Source organism: Syngnathus leptorhynchus, chromosome 21, assembly GCF_054491065.1.
Source record: "Syngnathus leptorhynchus isolate UIUO chromosome 21, UIUO_Slep, whole genome shotgun sequence".
NCBI classification, from domain to species: Eukaryota; Metazoa; Chordata; class Actinopteri; order Syngnathiformes; family Syngnathidae; genus Syngnathus; species Syngnathus leptorhynchus.
In genome coordinates, this window is record NC_141215.1 from 5,573,742 (window position 1) to 5,593,357 (window position 19,616).

Here is a 19,616-nt window from a genome sequence, read left to right on the forward strand (position 1 = left end):
AAGATCTTCCAGTAACGGGAATTAAATATAGCCCGGGGGGAAATGTTTTGAAGCGCTTTTACACACTCATCAAAATTCCAGAAATTAGTCACAGGAGAGGCTCGAGTTTTGATTGAGTGCGGCCTCCCAGGAGTGAGCTCAGCAGGCTTGCGTGCATCATTATAAGTCAGAGCGCCTCTTTAAATGTCTCATAAAGGTGAAAGATTTAGGGGCGCTTTCATTAACCTTTTAGCCCCCCCCGTGTCTGGGTCTTTTTTTCTCACAGAGGACAAATTCGAGATCACCTCGGCAAAGCTAATGAGCAGAGTTGAGAAAATGGATGTACAGTAGGTGCCGAGCATGTCGGCATGAGTCAGTTGGCTTCCCCTAGTGGTGAAAAGCTCATCTTTTTTTATTGACATCGATGTCACCAAATACAAACACCACACAATTAAACCAAAGTACAACCACGAGAGTCAGAAGACATACACATTTTCGTGCGTAAACATCTAGAAGTCGCACTTCATGATCTCTCTGAGGCAAATGGTGGCGTAGCACGAGGAGTCTAGGTCAAAGTTCAAGGTGAGCGTGAGCGAGTCACGCTTGGCGTCCTCCGCCGCCACCTTCAAGTGTTCTTCGTCCTTTCTGCCGCCGTTTCCCGCTCCTTCTCCGACTTCTTTGTTGGTCTGGAGCTGGTAGCTAAGGTTACACAGGTTGGCCAGTAAGGGGCGGTAGCAGCCCGGTACGTTCAGCTTGAGTCCGCCCACTCGGAAGCGGCAGTTGTTCAGCCCGTCTCTGGCTAGTCTCTCTTGGTACCACGCGCCCATGGCGTTGTCGGGGTACGTCACCGTGTTTCCCGGCATGGGAAGCAGCACCTTGAAGAGTCGCATTTGAGTTCTCGTTCCAATATACAAAAGGTGGCTTTGGCGCCGTACCTGAGCGAGAGCGTAGACTCCTTGTTGCTCTTCTTGTTCGGTCACCACGTGGATCTGAGAAAAACCGAAAGTTAATTCTAATTCAACTATAATTCTTTTAATTATTGGATTCCACCTTTATGGAAATGGGAGAAAAAAAAGCTGCCTTGTTTTATACTGCCCCCTGGTGGTTAAGGTTGGCAGCGTCACAACGGCCATTCAATGGTTTGCATTGTCAATTTTACCACGTGGATCTGAGAAAAACCGAAAGTTAATTCTAATTCAACTATAATTCTTTTAATTATTGGATTCCACCTTTATGGAAATGGGAGAAAAAAAAGCTGCCTTGTTTTATACTGCCCCCTGGTGGTTAAGGTTGGCAGCGTCACAACGGCCATTCAATGGTTTGCATTGTCAATTTTACCACGTGGATCTGAGAAAAACCGAAAGTTAATTCTAATTCAACTATAATTCTTTTAATTATTGGATTCCACCTTTATGGAAATGGGAGAAAAAAAAGCTGCCTTGTTTTATACTGCCCCCTGGTGGTTAAGGTTGGCAGCGTCACAACGGCCATTCAATGGTTTGCATTGTCAATTTTACCTGAGCCGCCTTGCATTCTGCGCACTCGTCCGTTTTCTCTGCTTCCTGCATCCACACCAGGTCTCCTTTTCGAACATAGTGACCCAGCGTAGCCAACCTGTGCGCCACCGCTTCGTTCCAAACTCTGCAAATCAGACGGATTTATAGAAGGCTCCACGGGTTGGGCGGAATGGTGTTTCCTTGCGCCTGACCTGCTGCAGTAGGCGTGCGGGTAGAAGACTCTCATGCCGTGAGGCAGGCTGAGCCAGGCTTTGGCGCAACCATCCGGCCCGGTGCCATACCGGTTCAGAGCCCGCAGCATGAGCCGCTCCCGAGCTTTGGAGGCGGGCATTAACGCCAAGGACTCCTTTGCGTTATCTGGAGGAAAACAACAAGTCAATGAAACACGGAAGCATATTTTAAATCACTGCAGGAGTTTTTCCAGGAAGTCTTGACGGACCAGTCTGGAGGAAGTGTCGCTTCGCTTTGCTCGGAGGATCGTCGCCGTCTTCGGGACTGAAGAATAAGCGGACTGCGTTCACCTGAACACAAAAACTTGGAGCTTGGAACTAAAGTTGCATTTAAGAAAATCATTCAATCGAACCTGATCCTTTTTCCCCCCTCACCATGTCTTCTTTGAGTAGTGCCAGCCCAACTTGGTCGGACTGAACACTTTGACCCGTTCCGAACCTCTGCGGTCCGTAGTAGTTGACAAAACCTCTCACCTGCACCAAAGAACATCAACAGGTCTGTCATCAAGTCAAAGACGGTTCCTGTCGGAATGTTCTCAGACCTTGACGTTCTCCAGCGCTTCCTCCACCAAGCCGGCAAGTCGACGCCGCGTCTCGACACCCGAGTGCGCGGCGCCGGTGCCGTGCGACCTCAGATTGCGAACCACCAAGTCAAAGTGGTTTCCCTGAAGTCGACCCAGCTTCAGTGGCTCAGACACAGAGCGGACGTGAGAAAGGCGCATCCCTCGCTTCTCAAACTCCGCCCTCTTTTCCATCAACCTAGTGAGAAACTACATGGTGGGTCTGCAAGAACTTCTGAATCTTCCCCCAAGCACAGTTCTCTTGTTACCGTTGAGGTGAGACCTTCTTGACCACCATGGATTGGTAGGTGACCGCACGCTTGTCCTTGATTCCGGCATAGGTGAAGTCTGACGGCAGGACGCCGAGGGTCGCCGCCATGTAGCTGATGGCCTCCAGTGTCTCCAAGTTTTCCTTACACAAAGTGAAGGCTGGAAGAAAGACCAAAATTAGGAAGCAAGCATGAGATTTTGCTGCGTTGACTTCACCTGTGTAGACGTCCTCCTCCCTGCGCTCCTCGGCGCTCCTCTTCTTGGGTCTGCCTCGCTCCCTCAGTCGCACCGAGATGGCCGTCCGCTCGTGTTCGTTGAAGCTCTTGGTCTCCACCAGTTTGCCGAAGCGGCGGTTGAGGAAGTGGTGCACGGCCGTGCGGTGCTCCTTGTTGTCGTCGGCGTGAAACGTGTAGGACGAGTCCTGCACTTTGGCGTCGATGAACCTGAAGAAGTCTTCCGCTTCCTCCTCGGTGACCAGCTGGGAAAGCTCCCTGTAGTCCGGGTCCTCCCTCACCCTGATCTCGGGCTGGATGGTGACGGTCATGAGGAAGGGGAAGCGGTGTCGGACGGCCCGGTGCACGTTGGCCCGCTGGTACTTGTCGGTGAAGGAGCCCAGGGAGAGCTCCTTGTGGCCCGACTTCTCGCCCTCTTCCCCCTCGTCTCGGAGACTCACCACAAACTGCTCCAGCTGTTCGCTCACAGCCTGACCCAAGACCATGCTCAAGTCCAAACTGTCAGCGCTCGATATGGTCAAATCGAACCTGCAGTCGGCCGAAGCGTCAGCATCCTCCGAGCCTTGGAGGTTCTGATCCCGTTTATGGCTCCCACTGATCTTCTCCGAGCAAAAAGGGGCCTGGGTGACTACACCTGTGTTCACCTGCCGTCCGTTGATGTCTATTTCAGTCACCACAAAGTCTCGGATGAACTTTTTAATGTTTCCAAGAAAGCCCTCATGATTCGATATAAAGCACGCGGGCACACTGGCTGCATCGCCGTCCTGCTTCATTCTAATTGAATCTCGACAAATAACCCGCAGAGGAAATGAATGGACCTAAACTGCTGATCACCACTTTTTTGGCCGGAACGATGTTACGAAGCCAGTAACAACAGACGCTTCATATTTGACACAAAAGACAGCTCCCGCGACGAAACGGAGTCATCCCACAATAGGTCCCTGCAATGACACAATAGAAAGCAAAACACTTGGCGATCGCTACATGCGATTGTGGGGGAAAACAAAACAAAACGAGAAAAGCTCCAATGTCTATTAGTGAGCAGCTTGTGTTTTCGAGGAGCCCGCTTGTGGCACGTCAAAACAACAACACAGCACGCTCAATCCTCGACTTCCGGCGCGTATGACGCGTCACGTGACGTCCTTTTCTTAAAGGGACAGTAACGTTTCCTAATGCGTATTTATTTTATTTTTTTTATTAAATCGTTTTTAAACAGGTACATTGAATGATTGCAAATGTTCATCGCTTATTAATCGGCAAAACATGAATGGGTGCTAAATGGTATTTCAGCAATTTATTTCACAGTACCTTGCTAAAAAAGAGCCAGCAATGGATCATCAGCATTGAAGTCGCCATGAAGATTGACATTGATCTCTGTCATGTTTGCCACATTATCGGCAATTCTGATGTTGTACGAGTAATCCCGGATGTCCAGCATTAGCAATTTTTTCACAATGTCTTTCTTCATCCTTTCAAAGTCTTCTGCGGATCTGATGTGAACCACTCTGTAATCGCCGCTGTCGCTTTGCTGCAAATTGTTCAGTTTCAGATTCCCAGTGTAGTGGTCCAATTCGATCCTGTCGGCGTAACCTTTAGCTCTTCTTTCACCACCTTCGGCGGTGTAGGTAGTAATTTTCTTGTGGTTAACTGTCCATTTGATGTAGGCCAGCTTCTCGTCGGTGCGGTTCTCATCGGTGAAGAGGGTGATGGAATCGCCCACTTGGACTTCAGTCAAAGTTTTTGGGGCTGTGCTTACACCTGACAGCAGTAAATCAGAAGGGGCAAAGGTAGTCACAATGTGTACAAGTTCAAAATTATAATGTCATTTGTGACATTATCAACTTTTACCATTTAGAAGGGAGATGAGAGCAATCCACAGTAGGGTGACATCCATGATCTTTTTCTCTCTCTTTGTGCAACAAATGACATCAACTGGCTTTTTTTGGTTTTATATAATGAATATGACATCATGTCCATGTCAACAAAGCTTTTAATTCACTAAACCAAGGAGATCAGATCTATGTCACAAAGACTCTACAAATTAATGTGTCATAATTTTTCTGGGGGCGTTCGGTACTATATTAAAGATGACAACGGAATTGACATTGTTTGCTTAAAAGTGTTGAAGGTCTCTTGGTACTTTAATTGTTGTTCAAATCGATGTGGGTGTCAGTGGCTGTCTAATTCTCTCCCCAAAAAATGTGAACATTACAATTGTCATTTTTTTTCCTACTTTTATTTTGGGAACAATTTAATCCAAGATATCTTTATTCCAGACAAGTCACAAATGAATTAGTCAAACACATCAAGTCTTAAAGACAAACAAAATCTTGTGTGGGGCCTCCTACAGTTTTAATGTTGTGTTAGATGTTGCTAACTTTCATTTCTATGCTTATATTCAGTCAAGATGAGTTGTGATTTGAAGCCAACATGTGTTTTTGGAATGTGGCATAAAGTAACATGAAAAAAAAAAAGCTGCAACATCAACAGCTGATGAAAGACCTGACTGCCAGAAATGAAATTAACAAGTTTCTGACAGGACGGACCACTGCTTTGGTAAATTGATGACATCAGAAGACCTCCAAGTCTCCTGAGCTGTACACCACCGGCGTCTCCTCCGTACCCACGGCGTGCTCTTCCTCCTGGCCCTCCTCTTCCTCCTTTGCGGCCTCTTCCAGTGACTCCAAGGCCTCGTTCGTGTCGCTGGCAAAAGTCTCTCTGGAGACGTCGTCGTGCTCGTGCAGGTTGAGCGTGCCGATGGCCTGTTTCATTTTCTTCGCCACCAGGTGGCGCCTCCTCTTCTGAGCCGCCTTCTTGCTCTTCAGATCTTTTTGACTCTCATCAAAGAAGATCTCTCTTATCTGGGCCCGGGAGACGCTGGGTGTGTTCTTCAAAAGGTTGAGGTACACCCCGCCCGGCGTGCGGCGCCGGCTGCCGTCCACGGTGTAGACGCCGCCGTTTTCCTCCAGTGTGGCCGTCTCGCCGAGAAGTTCTATGGCTTTATTTGTCCCGACAATTCTCACGACGCGTTCAATCAGGTCTTTTTTGGGCTCTTGCAGCCTGTAGGCGATTTCATCCACGACTTTATCGTCAGGGTCATCTTCGGTGATCTCATATCGCCCTTTAATGTCCATCTCGGCTAAAGGACCCAGTCTCTCTTTGACTGGCCTTTTCCTCTTGGCGTCACCCCCTGCCCTCTCCTCTGACCCTTGGCCCCTCATGTACTCATCCAACTGGTCATCGAGCATTTTCACCTCCCCGTCGTCACCTTTTTGCTCTTTCTCCATCTGCCTCTCCTTCTCCATGATTTTATGAGCCAGGACATAGTTGTAGGTCTCCACATTTCTGTCAGACATGCTAATCTCACCCTCCATGCCAAAGACACACAGTTCTGCAGCGATGGCGTCCTGGCACTGTTCTTGCACCACAGATCCCCAAACGTTGTTCACCTTGCGGCCTCGCAGTGCGCACGCAGCGCCGTTCGGTGCCGGCCGGGCAATGACTGCGGTTGGTTGGCGACTGTTGGATACTTTTTGACGTTTGCGACGCCAGGCTGCACTTTCCTCATCAGACGAGTCCTGGTCGCTGTCACTGGACTCCGCCGGCCTGCCGGAGTTTCTATAAGCTGCAGCAGGTTGCAAAGTGCTAGCTCTGTTTTGGAAGGATTGGCCGCTAAAAGCTGCATGTTGCATGGGTCGGGTCGTTTTCATTTCAGAGTCTGAACCACACTCGGAAATCTCTCCATCTTCCAGCTCGCCGTCCATATCTGAAAGCCATATTAAAGACGGTAGCTGTGAACTACGTGCAGTAGCACCTTAACATAAGCACAATACGTGGGATTTGTTTCCATAATAACTTAATAGAAGTCGTTTACCTGCAAACAGTCGCTCACAAATAATACGGAGACTCGCGATTTTGTATTCAATTGCGCCAGACGATTATAACCGCGAAACGGACTATCGTGACAAACTTAACATACAAGCGGGGTAAAATTGGCGCTATGCTAAAGTCTCACTTCCGTCCGTCTTCCTGTCAGACGCTTTCAAAATAGTTTGCGCTCGTTCCACCTTGGTATAGCACCATATCCCGCCGGCTTTCCTGCCTAGTCCCTTCGAAAAGAAATGTCTGGAACCGGAATTGCACTTCTTTTAAAAAGTTTTAAATTTTAAACTAACGTTTTCTGTGTAAAGACATCAACAAAAACACCCAAGTAAAGACTCACAAATCCCCAAGATACGTGAATGCAACACGCGTTCATCGGATGTGACGTAAACTTCTGCTGGCTCAATCTGACGTAACAACATGGCGACCTCCTTGCGTCTGTTCGCGTCTGCGGGGAAATGTTTACTTCGCAGATCGTTACTGGAGAGAAATAACCTTAACATAGTAAGGACGATATGTTACCAGACAATTACTTTATTGAAATATGTACGGGAGTTGTCTTGACATTAACGTTTGTCAATAAGCTGCTGCTCCATGCGTAGTTTCATAAACACGAACACAATACTTAAAATATATCACAAGGAATTATAGTATTGTCTGTGTAGTCACTTAAGTTTCCTAATGTTGGCTTTTAAAAATGTCATACAATTTTCTGATCTTTTTGTAGTTCACTCCCGGAGCCAACAGACTATTAACTACACAGGCTGCTCAGCAAGTAGCTTTAAATGTCCCCGAAACTAAGGTGACCACTTTGGAAAATGGACTCCGTGTGGCTTCCGAGGACTCTGGGCTTTCCACGTGTACAGTAAGTTTTTAACATTAAGCTGAGACTGCTGTTTGAAAATGTGTTACAACTTCTCTGCTATCGTGTATCCATGTTAAATATTCATTTATGTACTGTCCCTGTCAAATCAAAAATAAAGACATTTTCACTCCTCTCCATCCATTCTTAGGCATTGGCACCGATTTTTTACACAAGGTCCAAATTGCTTTTTAATACATGACTTCTTTCAGGTTGGTCTGTGGATTGACGCTGGCAGTCGTTATGAGAACGAGAGAAATAATGGCACTGCTCATTTTCTGGAGCACATGGCATTTAAGGTAAGGCTATCACCTGAAATATATCTTTTTTTTTAAACTATCCAAAGAAAATACACAACAAAACATTCGTGCTATTGTTCCTGATGGTCAAGTGGTTAGGATGCAGCTCGTTCACCGCTGAGACCTGGGTTCGATTCCTGGATAGAGGAAGTTATTTCTTTTATATTGACCCACATCATTTTTTTTTTCTGTGACAGGGCACCAGGAAGCGATCCCAGCTAGACCTGGAGTTAGAAATTGAGAATATGGGCGCTCACCTAAATGCCTACACATCCAGGGAGCAGACTGTGTACTATGCCAAGGCCTTTTCCAAGGATCTTCCACGAGGTATTATGATGGCTATGCTGAAGCACTTGAATCTCAATTAAAAGAAAAAATCAATTTTACCCATATTTCTTAAAAGCTGTGGAGATCCTGGCTGACATCATACAGAACAGCACATTGGGCGAAGCGGAGATCGAGCGGGAACGCGGGGTGATCTTGCGGGAGATGCAGGAAGTGGAGACCAATTTACAGGAAGTGGTCTTCGATTACCTCCACGCTACCGCTTACCAGTCCACAGCGTTGGGCAGGACCATCCTGGGCCCCACCGAGAATATCAAGTATGGAATTTGACACCAACGTGTCACAAAATCGAGCTTAGCCGTCATTTGAGTTTTCCCAATTATTTGACTGCAGGACGATAAATCGAGGAGATCTGGTGGAGTACATTACAAGCCACTACAAAGGTCCGAGAATCGTGCTGGCTGCTGCTGGAGGTGCGAACCGCTCGTGTTGCTGTATTAAAAGACGAGTCCTCGTCCATCATGCGCAACTGATTTTCATGGGGATAAAAACATGTTTTGCCTTCTCTGCGTGTTCAAAAAGGTGTTTCCCACAACGAGCTAATTGATCTGGCAAAGTATCACTTTGGAAAGCTTCTTGGCCGCTACGACAGCGACGCCCCGCCTGCCTGCCCCTTTACAGGAAGTGAGGTAAGGCAGTCAATGGAAAAGTCCAATCATTAATCACAAGTGACGGACGGAACCAATGGCGGCTTTCCAGATTCGCGTGCGTGACGACAAGATGCCGCTGGCTCACATCGCCGTGGCCGTGGAGGCCGTGGGATGGTCTCACCCCGACACCATCCCGCTCATGGTGGCCAACACACTTATTGGGAACTGGGACCGCTCATTTGGCGGGGGAGTTGTGAGTCATTTTCATTCAGCCTTCCATTTTGAGACAGGGATGAGTCGCATTCATGTCTGGCCTTCCGCAGAACCTTTCCAGTAAGCTGGCCCAGATGGCGTGTCAGGGGAATCTGTGCCACAGCTTCCAGTCGTTCAACACCTGCTATACCGACACGGGCCTGTGGGGACTCTACATGGTGTGTGAGCCCTCCACCATCAAGGACATGATGCACTTCACGCAGAAAGAATGGTGAGATAACTCAGAAACCTGACAACCACAAGCAGTTTTGTGCTGAGATTTCTTTTATTTATTTATTTTTTTATTGTTTCAGGATGTCGCTTTGCACCAGCGTAAGCGAAGGCGAAGTGGCACGGGCAAAGAACCTCCTCAAGACAAACATGTTGCTGCATCTCGATGGTAACGCGGCATCTTGACGTGAAGCCGTGGCGGGAATACCACAGCGTCCCGAAGCTTATTGTTTTTTGTTTTTTTTTCCGTAGGCTCCACTCCAATCTGCGAGGACATCGGCAGACAGATGTTGTGCTACAGCCGCAGGATTCCTTTTCATGAGCTGGAGACCCGAATTGATGTGAGTGGATGAAGTCCAAAGTTGATATTTTGCTGATGATCAGGATCCAATTTGTCTTTCAACAGGCCATCGACGCTGCCACCATCAAGGAGGTGTGCGCCAAATATATATTCAACAAAGCTCCAGCCATTGCCGCTGTCGGTGGGTTGCAGACAGTTACGAATTTTGTGATAGATATCAATGAGGATAGTGATCAATGTGTGTGTCTGTCTGTCGGTGCCCCCCTCCCCTCAGGTCCCATTGAGCAGCTTCCTGACTACAACCAGATCCACAGCGGAATGGTCTGGATGAGGAGCTAAGCAGTCACTCAAAATATGGACAAAGGCAACGCTGGATTTAAATGTTTTTTTTCTTCATTTTTCTTTTAATTCTTTTCGAATAAAACAAAGAAGACAAACACATTATGGTCATTATAAATATAACGATGTCAACTTTGTGTTACTCTTGCTCGCAACTTGCTCTTGTGCAGCTTTCTTGGCTTTAACCATCACCACCAATATCTTCCAGAGAAATTAAACATATCCACAAAAATAGGTGCATTTTTGTTGTCATTAAAAACCATACCGTATTACTTACATCCTAAGCAGCATGGACCATTAGTTAACACCACAAGGCATCCTAGTCCAGCCACTCAGGGCGGGTGAAGCACACTCCATGGTCCCACACCGCAAGACCATTGGAGATGCTATTTTCCATTAGCGTATAGTCAGCGAGGCAATCCTTTCCACAGTAGTCACCATAACAGGTGACCACTTGATGGCGCCAGGGTGCCAAGCGCCGATAGACGAGCAGGCGAAGAAGAATATTTGAATTGGCGTTTGTGACGTCAGGTCTTTAGATAAATTGAAGACAGGTGTGCTCAAGAGGAGTTATCAAATGGAGGTGCCACCGAGCGCGTGGCGGGCAGTTTCTCAGGTAAGCTAGCAAGTGTTTGTCGTTTCTTGCCGTTTCTCACGACGGACGCCACGTTTGTTTGTTGCAGGATTTTCCCGCTCAAGGGGAGTTATCAAATGCAGACGCCACCGACCGCGCGGCATTTTCTCAGGTAAGCGAGCGAGCGAGCAAATGTTTGTCGGGCGTTTCTCACGACGGACGCCATGTTTGTTCGTTGCAGGATTTTTCCCGCCCAAGGCACCACCGACTGCGCGGCATTTTCTCTGGTAAGCGAGCGAGCAAATGTTTGTCGGGCGTTTCTCACGACGGACGCCATGTTTGTTCGTTGCAGGATTTTCACACTCGCCACGGCGACTGTAGGCGTCGACGTTAACTGGCGGCCGCAAGGAGAGTTTTCGAATATGGGCAAAAAAATTGTAGTTTGTTGCCTTTTCTCACGAGACTTTTTTATTGTGTTTGTTGCAGGATTGTCGCACTCGTGACTCTGCAACGTTACCGCGTCCACCGCGACGGTAGGCCTCGAGGTAAATTGTAGGCCGCAGGCCATCGAGTAAATGTTTGGCGTTTCTTACGATGCCTTTGACTAATTCTTGCAGGATTTTTGCTCTCCAGATTGTTTGAGGTTTGGCCACGGCACGCCACAATCGACTTTGCGTCGCGTCGTTGCGCGCTTCGGTCGTTTTGCCGCTACAGTTTCACATGTCTTTCGCGTTTTTTTCTTTTTTTTTTAATCGATGCTGGCCAGCATTTTTACATTAGTTTGCGTTGGTTATATATGTTCTGTTGATGTGTGTGCGCCATTTCCTTGTTATACAAACTTATGAATGTTACGTCATGTGAAAATCAGACCCTTGTGACCCAAATCTATTCCAAGATGGCGCCCGCCCACCTGCTCGCGCTCTTTACGCAACAAACATTTGCGTGCGTTATTTTCTCTCGTTTTGGACGCCGCAAACCTGGATCATCTGTCCAATGTGAGGTGAGTTGATGATACAACGAAAATACTAGATATAATTCAGATACATTTATTATAACTTACTACAATAAAGTGCTAATTATATACATTTTTTCAAATGTAAACTTCTAATTAGTATGTATAATTGTTGCAAAAATATCATGCCATTGGCACCCTATTCTATTTCTGTTGCAATAATTTGTGTTTGTCTTTTGTAGCGCGAAAAAAGGCTGCTTAGCCGGCATCCTTCTATACAAAGCAAACAGGAGGCTCTTAAGGAGCCATTTCAGTGATGTTGGGGACACTGAGGAAGAGTAGTCCTAAATCAGGTGAAAACCCGTATTTGTAAAGTTTCAGCTTTACACAATTAATGGTTGTCTGTGTCGAGTTTGAGCTTCCCAGCACACAATTCATGGCTGTCTGTTTTTGCAGGCTGCAAGAGAAAGGGATGCGGAAAAGTAATTCCGCATCCAAAGGCGCAATGGCCTATCCAAAGGCGCAATGGCCTATCCAAAGGCGCAATGGCCTATCCAAAGGCGCAATGGCCTATCCAAAGGCGCAATGGCCTATCCAAAGGCGCAATGGCCTATCCAAAGGCGCAATGGCCTATCCAAAGGCGCAATGGCCTATCCAAAGGCGCAATGGCGCCCATATCCAAAGGCGCAATGGCGCCCATATCCAAAGGCGCAATGGCGCCCATATCCAAAGGCGCAATGGCGCCCATATCCAAAGGCGCAATGGCGCCCATATCCAAAGGCGCAATGGCGCCCATATCCAAAGGCGCAATGGCGCCCATATCCAAAGGCGCAATGGCGCCCATATCCAAAGGCGCAACGCCCCGCCCATATCCAAAGGCGCAACGCCCCGCCCATATCCAAAGGCGCAACGCCCCGCCCATATCCAAAGGCGCAACGCCCCCCCCATATCCAAAGGCGCAACGCCCCCCCCATATCCAAAGGCGCAACGCCCCCCCCATATCCAAAGGCGCAACGCCCCCCCCATATCCAAAGGAGCAACGCCCCCCCCATATCCAAAGGAGCAACGCCCCCCCCATATCCAAAGGAGCAACGCCCCCCCCATATCCAAAGGAGCAACGCCCCCCCCATATCCAAAGGAGCAACGCCCCCCCCATATCCAAAGGAGCAACGCCCCCCCCATATCCAAAGGAGCAACGCCCCCCCCATATCCAAAGGAGCAACGCCCCCCCCATATCCAAAGGAGCAACGCCCGTATCAAGTCAAGAAACAAGCAGCGCACTGCAAAAGTCGACATGTGTGCAGATCATGTGCCCAGGAGGGGGCAGTGTGGTTGCCTTTGATTATTGGTGCTCATTTGGGGGACGACGTGGTCTTGTGGATGGAAACTCTGACGTGGAGTTGAATGTCCAATTTTGCCATGACTTGTAACATTTTGTCTTTTTCTAACCTGCCTCTGTCGTATTACTTGCTGCATTCTTTGTTCTCCCCCCCCCCCCCCCCCCCTTGGTGTAGGGCGGTGTCCCAAATGTCCAATTTTGCAATATGACTGGTTGTGACATTTTGTTATTTTCTAACCTATCACTGTGGTACTTGCTTTCTTTGTTCTCCCTTAGGTGTAGGGCGGCGTTGGAGCGAGCCAGTGACATTGTCTTTTTCTAACCTATCACTGTCGTACTTCATCTCACCCTAACCTACCACTGTGGTACTCGTGTTCTTTTTTTTTTTTTTTTCCCCCTCGGTCTAGGGCGGCGTTGGAGCGAGCCGGTCCACGAGGAAGCAGGGGTCGCCTTGTTTTGCCTTTTGCAGGCCGGACGGTGAAGGGGTGCGCACGGCCCGGCCAGACTCACCGAGACTCTCACCGAGACTCTCACCGAGACTCTCACCGAGACTCTCACCGAGACTCTCACCGAGACTCTCACCGAGACTCTCACCGAGACTCTCACCGAGACTCTCACCGAGACTCTCACCGAGACTCTCACCGAGACTCTCACCGAGACTCTCACCGAGACTCTCACCGAGACTCTCACCGAGACTCTCACCGAGACTCTCACCGAGACTCTCACCGAGACTCTCACCGAGACTCTCACCGAGAGTAGCTCGCCGCTGTGATCTACAACGGGGTGCTCTTTGAGTGTCTGACATTGTTTCTGTGTCTGTCTGCAGTTGGCGACTGCGACCCGATCAGAGGTGGACCACTTCCATCGCGCTGAAGTATCGTGCCTTGACCGAGCTCTGGGCTCTGAGAGAGACCCACTTCCCTGGAGGTGTCAACGCGTAAAATGGAGGTTTCTTTCTTTTTTTTTTTTTTAATTCACACCAGCGGTGTTCAAACGTCAGTTTGAGGGCACCATACTGAAACAAATTCTGAATTCTTTGAGACAAATTCATAAAATTAGGAAATGTTGCCATTTATATTTTGTGCTACTGCGCTAAAGTGGTGTTGTCCATTTTGAAGGTCATTCATGCGATGCGTTGATAAAGCGGCTCCTCGGCTGCCGTTTGGACACCAATGGTGACGTGCGTAAGGCTGCGCGGGTATTGGAAAACTGTCATATGGTGGTATGTTATTGACATGCACTTTAAGAAAGGAAAGATTTTTTTTTTTAATGTGGCAAATGAAACAAGCTCCATGTTTTCTTGCCTCTTAACTATTTGTAATGAGTTTAGAAGATGACAAGTCATTGATGCAAGTTAAAGATAAGTGATCTAACGCATCTCGTTGCGATCAAATAGTTCATTTCCGTCCAGGTTTTTGCACGACTTTGCTCAATGCAATGGTTTGGCCCAATACTGCCATAGCACAGATTTTCCAATATGTTGTGCAACCCTGATTGAGTGCAAACGCGCAGCGATAGCAAGCGACTGCGCAAGCGAAAGCAAGCGCGCAAGCAAAAGCGACCGCGCAGCGACGGCAAGCGCAAGCGACCGCGCAAGCGACCGCGCAAGCGACCGCGCAAGCGACCGCGCAAGCGCAAGCGAAGGCAAGCGCAAGCGACCGCGCAAGCACCGCGCAAGCGACGGCAAGCGCAAGCGAAGGCAAGCGACGGCAAGCGCAAGCGACGGCGCAGCGAAGGCAAGCGCAAGCGACGGCGCAGCGAGACCTTTGTGCTTGTGTCTTGCTAGGGGGAAGAGAAGCTGCACGAAACCAAGAGCCGGCGGACGGAGGCCACCAGACCTGGCTGATGATTGATCTCCCCAAAGGAAGCGGTCGCCATGTGATGAAGAGGAGCCTGATGCGTGACTGGCCAAGGCTGGCCAGAGGTGACGTGTCAATCGAATATACAAGAGTAGCGTACACACTTGGTTTTGAATTTGATTTCCTTATTTGTCTGCCTTTCAGCGGACGGGACGAGCGCCAGCCTGCACCGAGAGGGAACGGGGGGCAGCTAATGAGTACGTCCGCAGAAGTCAACTGCAACCGCGTGCCACTGAGCACCGTTTGTCTCTTTATTGCAGTCGTTGCCAGGCGGAAGATGAGTCCCATCGTCCGACATCGGCCCGGAGCGGACCCGAACCTTCCTACAGATGCGGCGAGGCCAGGAGGGCAAAGTGCCCAGCCAGCGTTTAGGGGGGAGTATGACTGTTTTTTTGTCCTTTTGCGGTTTCCCTCCCTCCCTCCCTCCCTCCCTCCCTCCCTCCCTCCCTCCCTCCCTCCCTCCCTCGTCTGTTTGAATAGGGTAACTAGCAGCACGCACGGGCAATTGGGATTGCTGTGACCCTCTAGATACGAATTGGCAAAGTAGACCCCTCCCTCCCTCCCTCTCTCCCTCCCTCCCTCCCTCTCTCTCTCTCTCGCTCTCTTTCTCCCATGCGCCCGGCAGTACCTGCATGGCCTGGTGCAGCCAGGGTGGAACGTTGCTATACCTTGCCCTTTGTGGAATAACAGGGTATAATGTATGCCTGCCTGGTTCCCAGTGTCGTCGACGGTGTCGAGGACGAGGAGATTCTCCGTGACGCCCTCCGTGACGTCACGTTTTCCTTTTTTTTCCCCCCCCTCCAGGGGCCAAGCTATCTCTCTCTCTGTCCCCCCCCCTCCCTCCCTCCCTCCCTCCCTCTTCGTGAGGGGTTAAACCTTTCATAAACCGGATCGCTCCAATGCGGGAGTTCCGTCTGAGACATGTGCCAGTGCCTCTCGTTACCTGATTTAAACTTGCTTGAGTTAAGGTCGGGGGGCGGCTGCTAGTAAAATTTTTCCTCTTGCCGAAACCGCCACAATATGTCTGCCTTTCAGGATTGCTGGGGCAGCGGATCGGACCAGCGCCTGCACAGAGAGGGACTGGACCGCGAGACCAGGAGGTAGGTCATGAGTACGTCCGCAGAAGTGAAGCGACCGCATGCAACCGAGTGCCGTTTTTCTTGTTGCAGTTGTGCGAGGCGGATGATGAGTCCAGATGTCGCATACCGGCCGGGAGGGGACTCGAACCCTCGGCGGACCTTTCGCCAGTGACGAGCGGCCCACACGAGATGGCGGGAGATGTGGCAAGGGCAAAGCGCCCAGCCAGCATTTAGGGAGAGTATGACTTTATTTTCCTTTTACGCTTTTTCTTTCTTTCTTTCTTTCCCTCCCTCCACTTTTTCACTGGGTGTGCACACTGTCTGCATGATGCATCTTTCTGGCTCAGCGCTGTCATGTTGCAATATTGTTGTTTTATTGTTTGTTTGTTGTTGTTTTTTTAAATACAGAGTGAATTGTAAAGTTTGTACTGTAATTGAGTGTTGCTCAACCTGTATTGAACTGAATTGAAGTGGCCCATTTTAAACATTGGCAGAGTAAAATGACAAAATACAAAATGGAATTGTATGAGATATCATCAATGATACATCTGTCTCAAATATGTCATGTTACATATGCAGTGTCAGGCTTTTTATTTTAACTGCGCAAAGAAAAGCTGTATGCATTCTAAATTGAAGACAAAAGCCAAGTCGCCTGACATATTGATGCAAGTGACAGAACTCAAGTGTAAAACCAGACTGCTTAGTAAGCAGCAAAATTCATATTTTGCTAACATTGCAACGTTGTAAAATGGCCACTGAAATGTGAAATATCCTCCATGTTTGCAATCTAAAATGTGGGCAAACACCCTTAGCTGCAAACGACCAGTGTAAGCATAAAAACAGTGTCTGTTGTAATCAAAAAGTCATCTTTGGCAAGCCTGCTTTAAAATGGTCACTGAAATCAGAAATTGAAAGGGTAAAAGCTGTTGTTTTGATTAAGGCTGAGCCCCTTTTTGTTTTTGAATAGTCATGAATTATTGTGGGCATGAGTGTGAATAAAGTCAACTTTGGTGTGGTTTTGTTGGTGTAACTTAACTCAACTTTGGTGTTAGCCTTCATTCACAATGTGCTTTGGTTGATGCTGCATATCTTCAATATGTAAATAATTGCATGTTAAGTAACAAGGCAAGATATCATTTACAGTTTGACTGCAAATATGTTCATTGTACACCCTAGGGGTTGCAATAGTAAATTGAATATATGAGTCTGGTATGTAACTACCAGGACATTGGCATTCACTCTAAAGCACAGCTGCTTATCATGGTCAGCCTTGGCACATGTAATGGGTGATACTATCCAGTTCAAAGTTAAAGGCCAAAACGCAACCTGCTTAGGTGGCACGCAAAAGTGAGGCAGATGTACTTTTAGTGCCGCCATCTTTATCAAATTAACCTTTTCGGACAGGCGAGATACATTTAAGTGCTGCCACCTAGTGGAGGCACGTTTGCCTCAACGTGTTCAGCGCTCCGTTTAACTGCAAAAATATTTCACTTAACTTGAAACAACGACACTATTACAAATGATAGGAGCCTTAATTTGACAGCTGGGTTAATGCGACGCATCTTTTGTTTGTTTTGCCCAAAGCAACCTAAACAATACGTACACATAAGCACTGCCGCTATCTCGCCGATGTGCATGTGTGTACAAAGCAATGAAATGAATTTGCATGATGGACTTTTAAAACATGCTATTAACGTGCAAGGTATACTGATGCAAAATGTTTGTATTTTACAATTGAAGATTTCTCAGGATGAGCGTTGCCAGACTCGAACACGAGGCTGCGTATTACCCGTCTACGTGCCGAACCCCTCGGCCATCGTTACCTCTTACACTCAAGTTCCTACGACTCCGCATATCCTCAGCACTGCAAAAATATTTCACTTTTAACTTGAAACAACGACACTATTACAAATGATAGGAGCCTTAATTTGACAGCTGGGTTAATGCGACGCATCTTTCGTTTGTTTTGCCCAAAGCAACCTAAACAATACGTACACATAAGCACTGCCGCTATCTCGCCAATGTGCATGTGTGTACAAAGCAATGAAATGAATTTGCATGATGGACTTTTAAAACATGCTATTAACGTGCAAGGTATATTGATGCAAAATGTTTGTATTTTACAATTGAAGATTTCTCAGGATGAGCGTTGCCAGACTCGAACACGAGGCTGCGTATTACCCGTCTACGTGCCGAACCCCTCGGCCATCGGTACCTCTTACACTCAAGTTCCTACGACTCCGCATATCCTCAGCACTGCAAACCTTTGTGCCGGTAAATGACGGGATTTTTTTTTTTTTTTTTTTACCTCATTAAATGTGTCAAGCATACCAGCTGGTGTTTTAGAACAGTCTCGAATCGTAAAGAAAAAAGAAAAAAAACTTACTTAAGTTCTAAAATCTTATTGCCTCATATTTTATCCTGCTACGTTAGCACGTAGCATCTATAGTTCGCAGCGCAGGAAGTAACGCAGGGGGCGCAGGAAGTAACGCAAGGAGCGCAGCGAGCAGGGGGCGCAGCGGGCGCAGCCAGCGCAGCGAGCAGGGGGAGCAGCGAGCGCAGCGAGCAGGGGGAGCAGCGAGCGCAGCGAGCAGGGGGAGCAGCGAGCGCAGCGAGCAGGGGAAGCGAACCCGGGAGCTCCGGTGTTCAAGCGCAGCGACGGAGCCGTTCGCCAAGCGTGGCTAGCTCGGCACTGACCCCGATTTTACTTCGAGTCATTCTTATCCGTATAGTAGTACGTCCCGCGTACGTAGGGTAAGTACAAAAGAGTGAAGACGGCCACCAACTTTCAGGTCGAAATAGCTGAATGGTTAGTGACACGGTCTCTTGCCGTGAACAGACCTGGTTCGAACCCAGGCGCGGCCGAAGATCATGAGCTCCTTTTGTTAAGTGTGAATGGTATCTGCATATATAAGTATTTATTTATATGTAAATACAGAAGGTGGCCCCGCCCACAAGTGGGCGGGGCAATGCAGCGGGCCCCGCCCACAAATGGGCGGGTCAATGCAGCGGGCCCCGCCCCCAGCACACAGGGAACGCCCCCCAGGGGGCGGGCGGGGCAAATCCAGTAGCCCCGCCCCCAGCACACGGGCCCCGCCCCCTCCCTTCGATCAGGGGGCGGGGCGAGGGGGCGCGTCGCCCCGCCCCCTCCCCTTGGCTAGGGGGCGGGGCGAGGGGGCCGCGTAGCCCCGCCCCCTAGAAGTCTATATAAAGACAGTAGGGGAGGGGGCGGGGCGTAGCCCCGCCCCCTCCCCTACTGTCTCAATATAGTGCAGGGGGCGGGGCGAAGCCCCGCCCCCTGCACTATATAAAGACAATAAAAAGTCTATATAGAGACAGTAGGGGAGGGGGCGGGGCGAAGCCCCGCCCCCTCCCCTACTGTCTCTATATAGGGGAGGGGGTGGGGCGAAGCCCCGCCCCCTCCCCTATATAGAGACAATAAAAAGTCTATATAAAGACAGTAGGGGAGGGGGCGGGGCGAAGCCCCGCCCCCTCCCCTACTGTCTTTATATAGACTTTTATAAAGACTTTTATATAGACTTTAATAGAGACAATAAAAAGTCTATATAAAGACAGTAGGGGAGGGGGCGGGGCTTCGCCCCGCCCCCTCCCCTACTGTCTCTATATAGACTTTTTATTGTCTCTATATAGGGGAGGGGGCGGGGCTTCGCCCCGCCCCCTCCCCTATATAGAGACAGTAGGGGAGGGGGCGGGGCTTCGCCCCGCCCCCTCCCCTACTGTCTCTATATAGACTTTTTATTGTCTCTATATAGTGCAGGGGGCGGGGCTTCGCCCCGCCCCCTGCACTATATTGAGACAGTAGGGGAGGGGGCGGGGCTTCGCCCCGCCCCCTCCCCTACTGTCTTTATATAGACTTCTAGGGGGCGGGGCTACGCGGCCCCCTCGCCCCGCCCCCTATCCAA

The 19,616-nt window shown here is 49.0% G+C and overlaps 3 protein-coding genes and 1 long non-coding RNA gene across 9 annotated transcripts; 2 read left to right on the top strand and 2 right to left on the bottom strand.

The window, feature by feature from the left end:
* Positions 1-337: 337 nt before the first annotated feature.
* pus7l (pseudouridine synthase 7 like) lies at positions 338-4,078 on the bottom strand. Of its 2 annotated transcripts, XM_085902590.1 has the most exons (9): positions 2,773-4,076; positions 2,556-2,715; positions 2,269-2,485; positions 2,102-2,200; positions 1,936-2,017; positions 1,688-1,853; positions 1,497-1,620; positions 915-968; positions 340-854 (listed from the first exon to the last, which is right to left on the bottom strand). In XM_085902590.1, the coding sequence occupies exons 1-9, from the start codon at positions 3,560-3,562 to the stop codon at positions 489-491; spliced, it is 2,058 nt and encodes a 685-aa protein (XP_085758716.1). In that variant the 5' UTR covers positions 3,563-4,076; the 3' UTR covers positions 340-488. The 2 variants fall into 2 exon arrangements, with proteins under 2 accessions (XP_085758715.1, XP_085758716.1); XM_085902589.1 differs by having other exon boundaries at positions 338-854; positions 2,556-4,078.
* A 749-nt stretch (positions 4,079-4,827) lies between these two features.
* Positions 4,828-6,901, bottom strand: phax (phosphorylated adaptor for RNA export). Its single transcript, XM_085902593.1, has 2 exons — positions 6,664-6,901; positions 4,828-6,555 (listed from the first exon to the last, which is right to left on the bottom strand). The coding sequence occupies exon 2, from the start codon at positions 6,551-6,553 to the stop codon at positions 5,360-5,362; it is 1,194 nt and encodes a 397-aa protein (XP_085758719.1). The 5' UTR covers positions 6,554-6,555; positions 6,664-6,901; the 3' UTR covers positions 4,828-5,359.
* On the top strand, positions 6,694-10,122 carry pmpcb (peptidase, mitochondrial processing subunit beta). Its single transcript, XM_085902592.1, has 13 exons — positions 6,694-7,175; positions 7,399-7,536; positions 7,746-7,832; positions 8,030-8,159; positions 8,236-8,434; positions 8,511-8,590; positions 8,700-8,806; positions 8,877-9,020; positions 9,091-9,251; positions 9,334-9,419; positions 9,503-9,591; positions 9,657-9,732; positions 9,826-10,122. Exons 1-13 carry the CDS (start codon positions 7,092-7,094, stop codon positions 9,888-9,890), a joined length of 1,446 nt encoding a protein of 481 aa, XP_085758718.1. The 5' UTR covers positions 6,694-7,091; the 3' UTR covers positions 9,891-10,122.
* Positions 10,123-10,413: 291 nt separating this feature from the next.
* LOC147040339 (uncharacterized) lies at positions 10,414-17,079 on the top strand. 5 transcript variants are annotated; one of them, XR_015063208.1, is made up of 8 exons: positions 10,414-10,506; positions 10,574-10,636; positions 10,706-10,751; positions 10,817-11,009; positions 13,582-14,679; positions 14,759-14,811; positions 14,875-15,714; positions 15,784-17,079. It is a non-coding gene; the product is annotated as an uncharacterized LOC147040339 (long non-coding RNA). The 5 variants fall into 5 exon arrangements; XR_015063209.1 differs by having other exon boundaries at positions 10,951-11,009; XR_015063207.1 differs by having other exon boundaries at positions 10,951-10,997.
* Positions 17,080-19,616: the final 2,537 nt, after the last annotated feature.